This window comes from Natator depressus, chromosome 7, assembly GCF_965152275.1.
Source record: "Natator depressus isolate rNatDep1 chromosome 7, rNatDep2.hap1, whole genome shotgun sequence".
NCBI lineage: Eukaryota > Metazoa > Chordata > Testudines > Cheloniidae > Natator > Natator depressus.
The window spans coordinates 36396619-36413175 of record NC_134240.1 but is presented as its reverse complement, the minus strand read 5'-3'; the positions used below and the strand labels follow the sequence as shown (position 1 = coordinate 36413175).

The window sequence follows — 16557 nt, the reverse complement described above, 5'->3', positions numbered from 1 at the left end:
CAAGAGACATTTGGATGAGGACTGAATTTCAGATGCTCTCTCTCTCTTCACTATGTGCATAGCCAAGATTTGTATGTGGCAATGTCAAAATGCAGCTGCTCCTGGAAATTCTGGGGAGATTAGAGTACTTAGGAAGACAAGAGCCTAGATCAGGCCCTGAAGGGCCACCAAAGTGAGGGTGAGAGTGAAAACAAACCATGCTCTTTACAAGTTCTTGTATCACACCCACCACTGTGGTGTCTGAATGTCTCGGATAAGAGGCTACAAGTTCAAACTGCATCAGAAATAGAAGTTTTAATTTAAATGTTGTTATTCTAATGTTTTATGCTTGGTCTTTTTCAATAAAATGGATTACCTTAACCATAGCTGCCTCAACTGAACAATCGGGCACTCCTGGCCTGTCCATCATTCCTGCAGTGAGGTAAGCCATGCTCTCCATTACATATGCTTTCACAGCCATAAGGGTAAACTTCTCCTGCCAAATAGCAAACAAACATTTACCATCCATACATTTAGATGTAGAGTTGTTATAGTCAGGTCAGCAGTCATAATAAAATTTAGTGCATAATTAAGTGAAGCTTTTATACGTATTACATCATTAAATATTAAATGCTATTTAGAATAGCAATTGTATTTGTACGAAAAAACTTGAAAAAGTTTTAAGTTTGATACATTAATACTTCTATATATTCAAAACATCAGCACACAAGGTTCTAGACTAAATTTATGCAGATTGAATACCAAGCATCTAGCAATCCAGCAACATTTTTTTTAAACCAGTAGCTGCAACAAAATCCTTCTCCCACCCCTTATTCAATAAACAAATCATGAAAACCACAGGCTGAGAGAATCTTCTAACATAGGTTTTCAGTTTCTTGATTACCTGTATTAATCCAAAATCACTCAGTTTCTTATTGAACTGTTTTCTTGTACAAGCATATTCTGCTGTCATTTCTTAAAAAAAAAAAAAATAGAGAGAACACATCAATGAGTGGAATCTTTTTTAAAAGGTATTTAAAATAACTCATTAAAACAACTCAGTTGTTCCCTGAATATGTAATCTCAGCTGTATGTAAATGGTATATCTTACATAATTAAATCTATGCCTTTAGACATCTATTTCCATCAGTAAATATGTTGTGTTGATTGAATCTTGTCATCAGATTTACAACTTAGACTGCATTGATGCAAAACAATTGCCTGAAAGATTCCTCTAACACATACAATATGCCATCAGCAGAGGGGAAGTTGTGAGAACATAATCTGTACTCTGTTCTGCTATAAACTAGAATGGACTGAGGATGCATGAAAGTATTAAAAACATGCTATTTTTTATTTTAACTTTTTAGAAGCAAAGAGTGGTAGCAGCAATGCGATTAAAATGCAGCTCCTTGGGATACAGAAAAAAGCCTTATCAACAGTTCTTTCATACACCCCTATTTGGGGATTACATCAAAATGACCCTTTTTCATACCACACAACCGCTTTGTGGTAATTTTGCTATTCTGGAATCATTTACTGTTTATGAAATAGCTTCTGAGCAAGTAGTGATGTTAATTAATTAGTTAGTTACTCTTACTTGAATTTACCAGCTGAATGATTCTTTAAATTCAAAAAAAGTGATTTATGTCACATAAAGGATTTGGTGTGTAAGTATACAATGAACACCTTTATCCAGATTCCTACAAATTCAAGCCTTCAGATCTCTGAGACTATGCATAGACTTCTGTACGATAAAACTTAAGTTTCTATCTAACTAGTATGTAGGTTCTATGCCATGCGATATCTGACCACCTTCCAGTAGTTCTTTAAGCAATGTGACTAACATCAGTTCACTAGATTACGATAACTAGAGCTGGTCAAAAAAATTCTTCAAGGAAACAGCTTTCTGTCAGAAGAAGCTGATTTGACAGAATAGAAGTGTTCTGCAGGAACATGTTGATTCTACCAAAACTTTCCATGGAAATGAGGCAGGCAGGCCAGCTTGCCTACCTGGTTTCCTGCCTGCCCGGCTCCCCTGCAGCCCACCATGAGCCAGGATGCTGCAGAGGCAGATATCCCGGGTAGCATATTTTGTTTAGAAAATGCCAAAAGGTTCCTGCAGTGGGAACATTTGATTGTTTCCCCAAACTAAATTATGCAGAATTTCAGTTATGTGAAAAAATTCAAGTTCTTTGGCTTTTCATCACAATTTGGGGAAAAAACTCATTTTTTGTTCGACAAATTCCAATTCCCAGCCAGCTATAACCAAGTCTTTAGTAATGATCCTCAAGAAAATATCACAATGAGCTAATAGAATGGGTCACTCAAAGATTATCTACATTATGCCCCAGCAGGCTGGAGCCACCAAAATCTCTCATCTGATCCACAAGACACTTTGTTGGTACCTTCCTATGAAGCAGTAACTAACTGTATTTTTGAAACAGTAGTTTGAAATGATTGTATTGAAGGTGTCATTTGGGAGACTGTCAAAGGACTTTCAGGTAAGAGAAGATGGAGGAACTCAAACCTGTCCCCCAGGCACAGGAAGCACATTTATCAACACAGACCATGATTATCTCCTCTCCAGAGTATAGAGAAATTTTGAGATCTTACAGAAACCAGTGACTAGTAACTGTTGACAGAAGCTGATTTTAATAGCTACCATTGTATGTAAAATTTGAAGGCTGAATTACTTCACAATGTTCAAGTCAGAATGTTAAGGCAGCTTTTATTTATATATAATACAGACACACACACACACACAGAATTCCTATGTCTGGTTGCTTTTAAAAGTAACCTAATATAGCTTTCAAAAGATGCTCTATTTGTAAATAATTCATTCCAATGCAAAAAAGGTAACAGTTTAGCATTTTATGGACAAGTAACCTTTAGTGTTAGCCAGAGTCTAAATTTTCAGTTCTAGAGTCCATATCTGAAATGAGTGCTGTTATTACAGTGTCTTTGGAAGATGTGACATCTGTCTTTTCACATGGTATTAAGTTTTCTTTTGTAGTGCAAGGACTGATGATTTCATTCCTCCCAGAAATTCAGTAAGCTTCATTTTACCTACCGATCAGTTTCTTAATCATTCCTGCAGATGCACTACCCATGCTAAATCTTCCACTGTTTAGGATATTCATAGCTACCTACAAGAAGAAATACAGGCCTTTATTCAATAAGTTATACTTTCAGTAAAATGTACGCCATTTTGTAAAATGCCATAGCTTTATGTTGGTAGATACCAATGCACCTCCAAAAATTCATTATGTTCCTCTACAGAAAGTGTACCAAAAATGAATAAGGGTTAAGTTAGCTACAGCTATCCTCAAAACAGAATTCAGAGAGAACACATCAGATGAAGGACATTTTCTTCAGTGAATGCCTACTCATACTCTACAGAGAAACCCCACATTAAAAACACTTAGTTTCATTAGCAGCTGGCTCTTTTGTCATTGAAGATGTTACTTCTGATAGTGGAAAAGGATGTCTCTCTCTTTGGTATTTAACTATGCCTTTGCCATAAACACTTTTAGAGCAGTTTTATAGAAATTGTTCCTTTGAATTTTCACTAATGAAATGTGAGCTCACAGATTGGTTTATGAGGTTAATACAATTAAAATATTACTATGCATTATTCATTTTAAATTACTACATGGCAGACCCCAAAGCACAAGAAACCTGGTGCCTCAGCAAGTGACAAGCATTTTGCATTAGCAATTAGTAGCAGAAAATACCAATTGGTGGCCCAGACAGGTTTTTAATAGTGTTTCACCAATGGAGCACAGCAGTTAAGTGTTACACAAGTGTTATACTTAGAGAAACGATTGAATATCAGTAGGACCCCACCAAATTCAGGGTCCATTTTGGTCAATTTCACGGTTCGGGATTTTAAAAAATAATGAATTTCATTATTTCAGCTATTTAAATCTGAAATGTCATGGTGTTGTAATTGTAGGGGTCCTGGCCCAAAAAGGAGGTGCATGTGTGTGTGTGTGGGGGTGTCGCAAGGTTATTGTAGGGGTGTGTGCAGTACTGCTACCCTTACTTCTGCGCTGCTGCTGGAGGCGGCACTGCCTTCAGAGCTGCGTGGCTGGAGAGCAGTGGCTGCTGGCCGGGATCCCAGCTCCGAAGGCAGCACCGCCGCCAGCAGCAGCGCACAAGTAAGGGTGGCAATACTAGGTCATCCTTACTTCTGCATTGCTGCTGGCAAGGCACTTCTTTCAGAGCTGGACGCCCAGCCAACAGCTGCTGCGCTCTGGCCGCCCAGCTCTGAATACCGCAATCTCCCTAAAATAACTTTGCAACCCCCCTGCAACTCCCTTTAGATCAGGACCCGCAATTTGAGAAACGCTGGCCTCCCCTGTGAAATCTGTATAGCACAGAAAAGACCAGATTTCATGGTCCATGACGTGTTTTTCATGGCCATGAATTTGGTAGGGCCCTAAATATCAGGCTGCCTTATTGTCTCTAGAGGTGTCTCATTTTAGAACAGTACAACCCTCAGGGCTTCAAAGATTAATGTATGATTGTGCAGACCACACTTTTCATCCTGTGCCTGTACTCAGTTCACATGGCTAGAGAATCCTGCTATGCAGGGCCAGACCTCCTTCGCTTAGCTCGAGGCCAGCCAACTACCTAGAAAATTTGGGGTAGTAAGCTTGCTTGTCTCTCATCTCTCACTACTCTATACAACAGAGGAATAGAGGTGGGGGAAGTCTTCAAGTCACACTGGATTATTTTCACTTCTACCTCCCCCTACTCCCATTGGTCTCTCTCTGGCTAGCATACATTAAGAGACACAGCTACTCTTGAAGGAGGTAGAGGCAGCCACTCTGTGTAGTAGCTGGTGCGCAGGAGGCAGAATAGGCTTTCATGGAAAGGAAGGCGCTTACTCTCAGCAAAGGTCAAGAGTCACAAATTACAGAGAACAAGTTAAGGGTGAGAACAGAGATGTTCTATGTATGTAGTGGATGTTAATCATTTTCCCAAAAATTGAAGTTTGTGTCCAGACCATTGCAGCATAAAGCCTATTTAAAATAGATTAACTTCCTCTTCAAACTACATTATATGCAATTATTCAGTTTGGGCCCTTTTATTAGAAACAAGAACAGAGTAAGTTAATAAAATAATATCCTGTGTTTCCAGAGCTAAGATGCATAATAAAGAAGAAAAATCCTGAAGGTTGGGGAGGGAAAGGAAAAAAAAAAATCCATGAAGCTCACTAGGATGGAAAACATATCCATTAGATGCATACCCTATAGAAGAAAATAGTATGAGCATAATTCCTTATGCTAGGAGCCTACAGGTAACAGTGACAGCATAAGAAAAATAGAAACCTACTTATAATCAGAATCATGATGTTATTTTTCAGTCCTTAGGAATTTCATTGTGCATCTAGCAAAGGTGCTTAGAATCATAACCAATAACAGAAAATAGGAATGAATAATTATATAATACAAGGTTGTAGATGAATACAGGAGTGCATCTCTTAACTGGTAAGGTAGAATACCCATAACTTAGTGCATTACTAAGTGCATGACAAAAAAATTCAAGTTACTAAGGCAATGCTTGCTTGAGTTGTTGGAATGATATATCTATACACTGCTCATAGCTGCTGGTTAAAAAGAAAGGGAGTATGAAGTGGAGAACAGAACCTTTTCTTGCATAATCTCATTCTTCCTTTCAATTCATGGACTATATTAAGAAACCTGGGCTGGAAAAGCATCTGCAGAAGTTTCCTGAAAGCTCAAAGTCTGTTTCTCCATAGCTTTCATTATTTTAGTGATAATCATATGACATCAGTCAAAGAATTATCCATGAAAGCAAAAGAAGTCTCACTATCACAGATTTTTACTAGGAAGCACCCAAAAATGAACTCCACTCAGTTAACGCTTGTGGTCTCTAAACTGCTAGAGCAAGCTTGTGTAGGTGATGGTCCTTCCCTCCCAAAGGATAGACAGGTGAGGGGCATTCCAATTCCAAAATAAAGAAAAAAAATGTCTATGATGCTGACCTTAACTACTGCCAAAGAGTCAGATTACTGAGGAAAGATTAAAGCAATGTGGAAACCAGGCACAGCTTTAATGCCCTCAAACACAGGGCCAGGTCTAGGCACCAGCAAACCAAGCACATGCTTGGGGTGGCCCTTCTCAAGGAGCGGCATTCTGGCCCCCCCCCCTTTTTTTTGCACTTCGGCCGCACTCCGGCTTTTTTTTTTTTTTTTTTTTTTTGCGCTTGGGGGGGCAAAAAACCTAGAGCCGGCCCTGCTCGAACAGCACCCATGCTGCAGACAAAAAGGCTGACTTAAAAAAAAAAAAAAAAGCCAGTTATATATACAGAATATTGATACATGGACATCAAAACCTAAATGTTATTAAAGGGGAGGGAAATGCAACTTGGAACACTGTGTTCAAAATTAGTGCACATATTTTGTTAAAATGTTTCAGGTGACTGAAAGAATAACATCTGTGCTTGGCAAACAAAGTAAATAAAGGTCACATCTCATCAAGCTGAAACCATTACAAATTCAGGATTCAGAAGGCTATACTAAATATATCCAGGAATAAGAAGGTCTGGTTCTTAACTTCATGTTTCCATTTCTCCAGATTTCATTGTTGCACTAAAATTGAAACATTTAACATACAGGAATGATAATCCTGAAGTTTTGCACAAAAGTCCCTCTGAAAATGCTTTAATGTAGCTCTTCAAACTAAGGCTTTGTACATACAAACATTAAGTTTGCAGCAAGCTGGGGTGTGAATCTATCTGCACTAGCCTGCCGGGGACTTAGGGTCTTTCTACACTAACACTTTTGTCGGTATAACTCATGTTGCTCAGGGGTGTGAAAAAACCTGAGCGACATAAGTTACACGGACAGACGTGCCAGTGTGGACAGCGCTATTTCGGTTGGTGACACTCTCCCGCTGACATAGCTACCTCAGTTCATTGGAGGTGGTTTAATTATGTCGTCGGGAGAGCTCAGTTCCTTTGTACTAGATAGACTCCAACAGAGATGGGAAGGGGGAGGAGGGTTAGGGAATAGATATGTGCGACATGTTGAAGAACAGTTACAGAAAGGTAGGCAACCATTTATCCTGCGAGCGCTTGCACATGTCCACTCCATTGTAGGGGACTCACAAGCAGACAAATATGGTGGTGTGCCCTGAGACTACCTGAACAGTGACTGAAAGACAACCTGCCCCAAACTGGCAAATAGCATAATGAGAAGCAAAAGTGTGACAAAGTCACCACTTTACAAATGGCTACGATAGGCACTAGCATCAGGAAAGCCCAGAAGTTGCCTGTGCTCTAATAGGGCAAGCCAAAACTCTAGCTGGCAGAGCTATATTAGAAAAGCGATAACAAACGAATGCAGAGAGAGATCCAGGATGAAATTCTCTGAGTGGAATCGGTTGGTCCTTAGTCTTGTCTGCAACCACAACTGTGTGGAGGATCTAAAGGAATGAGTACACTCCAAGCAGAAGGCTAAACCCCTTCTCACATCCAATGAGTGAAGTCTCTCCTCATCTCTATGTGCAGAAGGTTTCAGGAAGACCAGCAGCATGAAAATCAGACACTACCTTAAGGAGAAATGGAGTGAGGATGAGATGAATTTTATAGAAAACCATATAGGGATGCTCTGATATAAGGGCTTTCAACTTGCCCACCTTTCTGGTTGAGATAGTGGCAACTACAAATTCTACTTTCATAGAGCGGTGGAGCAGAGAGCAAGTTGCAAGGGGTTCAAATGGCAGTCCCATTAACTTTGCTAGGACCAAGTTCAGATCCCAAGGAGAGATAGGATATTGCACATATGGGTACAATGTGATCAAGGCCTTTAGGAATCTGGTAATGATGGGGTTGGAGAAAAGGGATCTACCAAGGTATGGAAGGCTGAGATACAGAGCTAGTCAACAAAGCTGATGTTTTAGGTATAGAAGACAGTCTAGTACAAGGTCCAGGGGTGCATGTTTTGGCGATATGTCTTTCTGCTGGGACTAAATGGAGAAGCGCTTCCATTTAGTCAGGTAAGTGCCTCTAGTTTAGGGTTACTACTATTCTGAAACACTTCCTGGACATCCCTAGAACAGGACTGTCAGGTGGTGGTCTTGTAGGTTTGGATGGAGCAGGCGGCTATGGTCCTGAGAAATCACATCTGGATCCGGTAGGAGAAAGTCAGTAGGGTCAAGTGCCAGTGCTGTCGAGGCCAAGCTGGTGCTATCAGGATGAGACAAACATGGTCGTGTTTGACTTTAAAACAAGACTCTGGGCAGCAAGGGAACTGGAAGGAAGGCATACAGGAGGGGATCCTTCCAAGGTAGCAGAAAAGCATTGGTCAATCAGCCTGGGTTGAGACCTCCCTGAGAACAAAATCAGTGGCATTTTCTGTTGCACTTTGTTGCAAACAGGTCCACTTGGGGAGTCATCCAGAGCTAGAAGATAGATCTGGAGATGTCCAGGAGTAAAGACCACTTGTGGTGATTGGGGAAGATCCTGCTCAGACAATCTGCAAACGTGTCCTGCTTCCAGGAAAGATAAGCAGCCCTGAGATGAACTGATTGGGTATGCAAAAGTTCCAGAAGCTAATTGCCTCCTGGCACAGCTGGGTTGACTGCACTCCTCCCTGTCTTATGCAAAACACAGTCACCAAGTTGCCTGTTAGAATTACCAAGTTCTTTCCTACTATATGCGGGTGGAAAGATGAGCAGGCTAGTTGCATAGCTCTTAACTCCCTAATGTTTATATGAGCAATTAGATCCTAAGGCAAACAGAGACCCTGAGGGGGCTGATTGAAGTGAGGGTTGGTAGCAGGGAGATAAGGGGACCTCCCTCCCCACAGACTTTCAGAGGATCTAAAAATAATAAAACTGACATTGGCACTCAAACCATCTTGTCCATGACAACAACTTGGGGCATACATTGATGCCAGCAGCTTTCTGAGATGCAGCCTGGTGTGTTGAATCACATAGGCATATGCTGCCATTTGACCCAGCAGGCTGAGGCAGCGGTGGGCTGAGAGAGAGCATATGCTTTTAGTCACAACACCAAGCCCTGTAGTACTTTGAACCTGGATTTTGGAGTCTAACAACAAACTCTGTTCTCCAACAAACTCTGTTCTCTGTACTGGTTTTAGAATTGATTTGTTTTGATTATCTAGGAGCCCCAGTGCGTTGAATGCAGACAGGACAGCGGATACACTGAACAACATTAGCAGCCGCCACCGCCAAAGAACCTGGAAGATGGTGAGAGTACAAATCTCATATCCCTTACTGGGGACGAAGTACCTCCTTTCAGCTCGCTTTACTGTGGGAGGTAAGGAGGATGGTAACTGCCAGAGCACCTTGATTGGCTCCATTATGGCTTCATTAAACTGGCAGAGGCTAGCTGTCAGGGCTGGCAATACCAGAATGTCCACCAACTTGTGGGAGCTTTCACACACCTCCTCTGCCTGAATATCAAGAACAGAGGCCACCCTTCTCAACAGATCTTGATAAGCCCCATGGTCCTCTGGAGGTGGTGAATCGCTTGCTGCCTCAACAGCCTCATCTGGGAATGAGGAAGAGGACACCACAGGATTCTGAGGTGGAGGCTGCTCCAATACTTACGGTGGGGAAGCCTCCTGAGTGACTTCTGGCTGGCTGGCACTGTTCTTGGTACAGGTACCAGAAAATGATGTCTGATGCTGATGCCACCTGAGCAGTCTCAATGACAAAGAACCAGACAGTTGCAGGAATGTCCTAGCAGGAGGAGGGGAGCCTCATGGTCAGCCACTGACATGGGCTTGGGACCCAACTTTGATGGGGCTATTACCCCTTAGAAGGAGGAAAAGGCCAGTGCTGTGACTGTTGCATGACCCATGGTCCTCAAGTCTTTGATGGAGCGTATGCCCTCTGTCTTGGATGGCAGAGGGATGCACCTCTGAGTCTGAAGGGGAAGAATGCAAAACATCCAAAATGGCTGGGGGGGGGGAGGGGGCAGAAGAGGAGGCAGAACCAGTTGGGACTGGAGACAGGTAGCCCAAACGAAGGCATGGTGGTGCCAGGGATATCATTGGAGGCTTGCCCTTCCACTGTAGCAGCCGTTGTGGCTGCCTGGGAGGTAATGGTACCATGAGTTCCTGACACAGAGAGGTAGGCACCACTGGCACGAGTACCGACTGTAAACCTTCTTGCACCACCAGCGATACCATACTAAGAGGCTAAGCAGCTCCCTTTCAGCTGCATGCACCTCCAGGGTGATTGGGAGCAGCAACGACTGATGGCTCTGCCACAGAGGCCTTTCAGGGGACGCCCTCAATGGACCTAGCACAGGCTCCAGAGGCAAAGATCCCTTCTGTGCTGAAGGGTGCTCCAGAGAATCTCTGCCTCTACTAGGCTTCGGCACCAACAACCCCAAGCTAGGTACTGAGCCTGAGGAGGGTTTAAGTCTTTTCTTCAGTACCAGTAAATGGGACTGTGGAGCTGCAGACATCTTTGGTGCGCTCTGTGCCCAGGCTGATGTACTTGGGGCACAAGCTGTGTGTGAGGAGTTCGATGGATGGGGGTGGCGAGTGCTGCCTCCTTGAGCAAACATCTGAGCCTCATTGCTCTCTCTTTTTTTGAGCAGGACTTAAATCTGACAAAATGTGACATTTGTCACTGATGTGGGATTCTCCCAAACATTTCAGACAGGCTGTGTGTGGGTCACTGACCAGCACAGGTTCGACACACGTGCAGCAGGACTTAAAACCTGGTGAGCGCAGCATCGTTTCAGTACTGGGATAAGATGAAAACTAGTCGTCTCCCCCCCCACCAAAGACTTAAGATTAAAATCTATCACAAAAACTTGCTAAAACTAACCAACTTAACTATTTTCTAACAACAACAGTGTACACAAGCAAAGGAGCGAGGGATTCTTATCAAGTCTGAGATTGCACCGACAACCACCACTGGCAGGAAGAGGAACTGAGGGGGGTCGGAGTGGTTCCACCCGCTTACACCAGCGCACAGTGGCATGTGGAGACAGAGGGTGCTTGAGCTGCCCGGATGAGTACTGCTGAGGGATAAAGTTCTGACAACTGTGCACTAGGTGCACAAACACCTACAGTGAAATGGACACATGCAAGCATTCGAAGAACATTTTTTTTTTAAAAGCTAATATTTTAAATTTAGGCTAAATATTGTTCTATGTGAATATTAATTACATTTACCTCTCAGACTTCAGTTCAGAAATCTGACAAGTTGCTATTACTTGACACAAAAAGGGCACTTTGAGAATTTCAAGACTTTTTGCTTCATAAACACAAGAGGAAGGAATATTTTGCTAAACAAGTTCAGAAATAAGTCACAAAACTTTAAATAAGGTTTACCAAAACTCATCTGCAATGCTTGAGAATTTTCTGTGACAAATTCACTGCCCATGGCGTATATTTAACACGGCAGGCAAGCAATGCATTTACTTATATTAGGTTTTATTTAATATTTCCATGGTAGCCCTTGTGAATTATGCACACAATCCATTATTTTTCCATCTGTCTATTCGGTTTGTTATAAATGTTTTCAGTATTATCCCACTGAAAGGAAGCTAAGGTTTGTATTTTATCAGACATTCCCTAAATATCTTTTTAAATACAGACAATTGTTAGCCTTTGTTCAGGATATCAATCTCATATTCAACCTTCATTTCAAGTGTAATTTAAAAACTATAAACAATTTTTCTATAAGGCTGAAGTTTGTTTTTCAGTCCCTCACAAGTTCTAATTTCTTGATCATCTGTTCCAGCACAATCATAATTTCTTTCAGCATTTCTCCAGCTCCCCTTGAAAACTGTCTCAGTTTCTGGCATCTGAACTCTTAACTCCTTTATAAACTAAGTACAAGAATTCAATTACTTTAGTGGTATCTGTCCTCTTCTGTAAATAAATTACCCTTACTATCTCTTAAGAGTCCCTTCTGTCTCCTTTATTGATTTCGTGCTCCTTATGTACTTAAATGTCCGATTTACTTTAATCTCTTTTACAATCTTCTCATTCTCTACCTGTCCTTATGCTTTCCCCCCTTCCTTCAAAACAACTTCATTTTTAGTCTTTGCTGTTCTTCTGTACCTGAAATTACTCTCTGCTTGGCTCATTTAACCTTATTCATTATTCGCACTTTGTTAATCCACATGATTTACAGACTCTTGACATATTTTTGGCTGGTTGTTACGAAATGCAGCCTTTGGGTATAGGCTACTTCATATCTTCACTTTCCCATTTCCTTTATTGATTATCCCATGAAATCTTACTTAATATTTCTACCTTTTCCCCAAGAATTTTTCTGTTGACATCTAGAATCTCTCTCTCTCCCCACATGGGTTTCATTTAAACACTAAACTACAAATATAACAAGATTACTTTCACTGTAGCTTAAACCTTATAGCTTTCATCACTGATCACATCCCATTTATCAAAATTCATGAACTGATTCTAACCTTTTCTTTTCTATAGAAAGGCTTCTTCCTTTAAACATCAAGAAAGGAAGCAGCCTGTATCATGCTCACATATAAATGCTCAGTTTAATGTTTACACTCAGTTCATGTTTGAGTATCTCAGCAGTGGTTTGCTGCGTTTCATTTGGGTAGAGTCCTTTTGTGATGATTAGCTGATGGGTAGCCCCCTTATGTCCTCCGGAATTTCCTACTATCCTCTTTTGCTCTCCCCACTCTGAACCCCCTCCTTGTCTGCCTGCTTTGTTTTCCCTTTCTTTCCCCTCCCTGCATCATCCTAATTTGTGTCATTTCCTCACTCTCCTTTTTCCCTACTCAGCTGACAGCTACACGTTGCTTGGCAGGAAGGTCTCCACTGGAAACTCCAAAGGACTGGATCAATACACTTTTGCAGCAATGCTAAGCATCAGAGTAACACAAAACACAATTTTGTGCCTATGGGCTGCTGCCTTGAACTTACATCCCTCTGCATGTGAGCTCTGCTTGTGGCAGGTTGGCTGTAAGAGTAGGGATGGGGACAGGCAAATTTCAAAGAGCCATTTACAGCTTCACTCACAGTTGCACATTCACGTGAGGGGAGATATCCAAGGTTGTTCAAATTTTCTCCAGTGCTATTGTTTTTTGTTCTGTATCACCCACCCCAGGATGGGTAAAGTGAAAGTTGTTGAAATTTACCAAACTTGTACTTTTCAAACAAACAGTTTTAGTCATCTTGGATAGAAAAACCGAAGCACCAGCTAACGAAACTCCAATAGCAGAAGCTTCTCTGTTACATACACTACTACAGTGCTTAAGAAAGGGAGTGCCTATGAACACAGAGAATGTAACATACGAAACTTACTGCATACAAAAGATAAACAGAGTAATTCCATCCTCAAATCTTTTTCACATTTACTGATCTCAGAGGTTAACAAATATGTTTGTCCTTTTAGAGCAGAGCTAAATCTGGCACCAAACAACAAATTCCCTTCCCCAGAGACATCTTTGTGGTCGGTTTAAACATAATTATTATTCTTCACAACTCACCTTAAACCCCCCTCCTACTTCTCCAATAACATTCTCTACAGGCACTTTTGTGTTTTCAAAATGTACTTCACAGGCTGAAATAAAAATAGCATTCAGTTATTTCAGAAAACTTTTGAGAAATACTGTTAAAAGATATAGCAACATTCAGAATTTAACTTACTCTTTCTGTACTAGAAATTGGATTTTTCCCAATACAACACAACAGAATTAAATACACTTTGTCAAAGAAGTTAACGGTGAGAAAGCTGGGAGTTAGCATTTTAATTTATGAAATGTACAAATACTAATATTTCTAACTTGTACAGCACGACTGGGGAAAACTACAGTCTTGCCTGGAACTGGAAGAAAGACCGAAAGAACACACATAACTGAATGACTGATGGTGAAGCATAAGATCTACCAATAAATAGAACAACAAAGAGAAACCAGCTCCCAGTGCTGCTGTATCATAGCAATGCTGCTTATTACTGAATCTTCTCAGTGGAGCACACAAAGGGGAATTTCCATGGCAAGATGAGAGTGTCAGGTGTTTGGAAATGGATGACAATTAGCAGATGAGAAGGTAATTACTTAACATGGATCTTTATATTTGTGAAAGTGCACTTTGAATTGTCTGCAGAAAACTGAGAAGGATGTTAAAGAAATAGGAATCAAAATGTCCACAATCAAATTGGAATGTAGTGTATTACCCAACCAAAATGGATTTGCTTGTGGATTCTGATAAATACATGAATTTTGAAACACACTTCTATGAAAATATTGAATTTAATTGCTTCTTACTATTAGATCCTCGAATACCCAGTTTATCTTCTGGCTTCCCATTAGTGACTCCACCAAAGGCTCTTTCTACAATGAAGGCACTAATTTTGTCTTTTTTTGCACCATCTTTATCAACAACCTCAGTCCTTGCAAACACAGTGAAAATGTCTGCCAGGCCACCATTGGATATCCAGATCTGGGAGAGGAGGTAGGGAAAAGAAAAAAAGTACATTAGCTGTGCTGTGATAGATGCAATACTTTATTATTTCAGAACAGAAGCTGTCTCAGCACAGGACTAACTGACTCATTCCATCAAGTTTTAATCTCTGCCCTTGCAATGTCTTTGTGACTACGGCAAGGTTATACTTCCAAGAAGAGCTGACCAGAGGATGATAATTTAAAAAAAAAAAAAAATGTTTTCTCTAATGCTTTTGCCCTAGGAACAAGTACACTTTGTTTTGTGAAGGCTGGTTGGTAATTCGTGTACACTGTAGTACCCCCTGGAGAGAGAACAAATCACAGGTATTGGACCCCAGTCTGGACTGTTGGGGAAATCAGTGAGCTGCAAAAGGAGTGCAAGCTTAAACCCCTGGTCTGGGGTGGGAGAGATCACCTCCACCTAAGAGAGGTGATGGATAGGAAGCCTGAAATGTGAAGTGAATGCCCTCAAGAGGGCTAAGAGGGTGCAGTGTCAAGGGTGAAGTTAACCCTGAAACTGTGACACTAGATTCAAGGCCCTGCTCCATTTGTTTCAGATTGATCTGGGATGAAAAACTGTTCTGAATCAGGCAGAACAGGGAGTTGAACCTGAGTCTTCCACATGCCAGGCCAGTGCCCTAACCACCAAAATTTTCATACATCAGAACCAATGTGTCTCACTAAACATTTTGGCTTTGCTGTAACAGCATACATAATTTAGCCAAAAAGGTGGCCTGACCAGCTCTACTTCCAAGTCAGTGTTAATTTTTTCCTTTAAAGTATTCATCAAAACATGGGGCAGAGAAGGTAGAGAGCTGGAAAAAAAAAAAGATTTCAGGTTTCCTCCTCACCTGGGTGTGCACAGTGAGGGGCAGACTCTCACCCTCCCGGAATAAAGCAGGACACAGGATGGGGAAATACAGAGAAGAAAAGCATGTTCACGGAGTGAGACCTCCTTAGCCTTTTTACCAAGGATTAGCAAAGGTTATTCTCTGAGTAGTAATTTCTTCTGGCCTCAAGAGTGAATGAACTGTCTTTTTGACACTGTTCTTTACTAGCCTGAGAAGCTGCCAAGTTAAGTTCTCTTTTGGGAGACCAAGGTGACCAACAATGCTCCATGAGGTAGGAATTCTCCCTATGAAACTCATACCAGAAATAAATATTTCAATTCATTATTCTATGGATAAATACCTTTGAGCCATTTAGTAAAAAGCTTTTCCCATCTTCACTCATGGTAGCTCTGGACTGGATGGATGCTGCATCACTTCCACTAGAAGCCAAAGTAGTTAAAATGTGCTTAGTTTCCAGAAACACTTAAACAATATGAGGGATACAAATACAGGCCCAAATTTTCAAACGCTCAAGTTCAGTTTCTAAATAAAAGTGTAACTTTCTAAATCCAATGGCTGCTGAAGAAATATACTTCAAGCATAGTCCTCTGAAGAGACCTCTCTCTGGAGTCTCACTTATTTTATACTGTATGGTGCCACATTGACTAGGAACAGCTAGAATATTTTAGAAATGAGATCCTTGATAATCAGCTTAGCTTTGCTACCTTTCTGAAGTACTGGAAGGCAGCGAAAAAAAGCAGAGTCACAACGCATAGCTGGTTTGAAGCACAGAAGCAGCTCCCCACAATTCATGCTATATTGTTGCACATCCTGAAAGAAAGCAATACGCAACAGAAAGGGAAAAATGGAATAGCTGGTAGTCCTCACAGAATTAATAGTTGTGTACATCATATACTGTTGTATGCTGACAAATGTAGCAGGTCAATTATATGGACTTCCAGGGTGAGCAGTGGGGAGAGTATGAATGCTCCTAGTTCAATAAATTCAAACATCTTCTCAATCACCACCTACTTATATAGTGCTAACTACAGGCATGTATTGTTCTTCTTTAGATAAGTTTCCTTTCTAGATCTCCAGCTTTGATACCGGCATAACAACTTCTCTGAAAGTGACATTTGCTGTGGTGGGTGAAAAAGGTTTTATAAAAGCCAAATCTCCTTTGACGTTTTTAAAAGGGAGTTCCACTCCTAAAAGAGACTCTAAAAGTGGTATTATGAGTTTCCATGTACACACTCTCAGTGATTCCAGACCAAACCTGTTCAGTTTTCAAGACTGA

At 41.1% G+C, this 16557-nt stretch overlaps 1 protein-coding gene and 1 long non-coding RNA gene across 2 annotated transcripts in view; one reads left to right on the top strand and one right to left on the bottom strand.

The window, feature by feature from the left end:
• ACAD9 (acyl-CoA dehydrogenase family member 9) overlaps positions 1-16557 on the bottom strand; it is a 62237-nt gene that overhangs the window by 19997 nt on the left and 25683 nt on the right. Inside the window, exons 6-11 of the mRNA XM_074958128.1 lie at positions 15622-15700; positions 14254-14428; positions 13474-13547; positions 3053-3128; positions 884-954; positions 356-475 (exon numbers count right to left, since the gene is read on the bottom strand). Of these exons, the coding sequence (XP_074814229.1) occupies positions 356-475; positions 884-954; positions 3053-3128; positions 13474-13547; positions 14254-14428; positions 15622-15700 (595 nt within the window). The remainder of the gene's footprint in view (positions 1-355; positions 476-883; positions 955-3052; positions 3129-13473; positions 13548-14253; positions 14429-15621; positions 15701-16557) is intronic.
• Positions 7925-11738, top strand: LOC141991503 (uncharacterized). Its single transcript, XR_012640378.1, has 3 exons — positions 7925-8544; positions 9140-9294; positions 10849-11738. It is a non-coding gene; the product is annotated as an uncharacterized LOC141991503 (long non-coding RNA).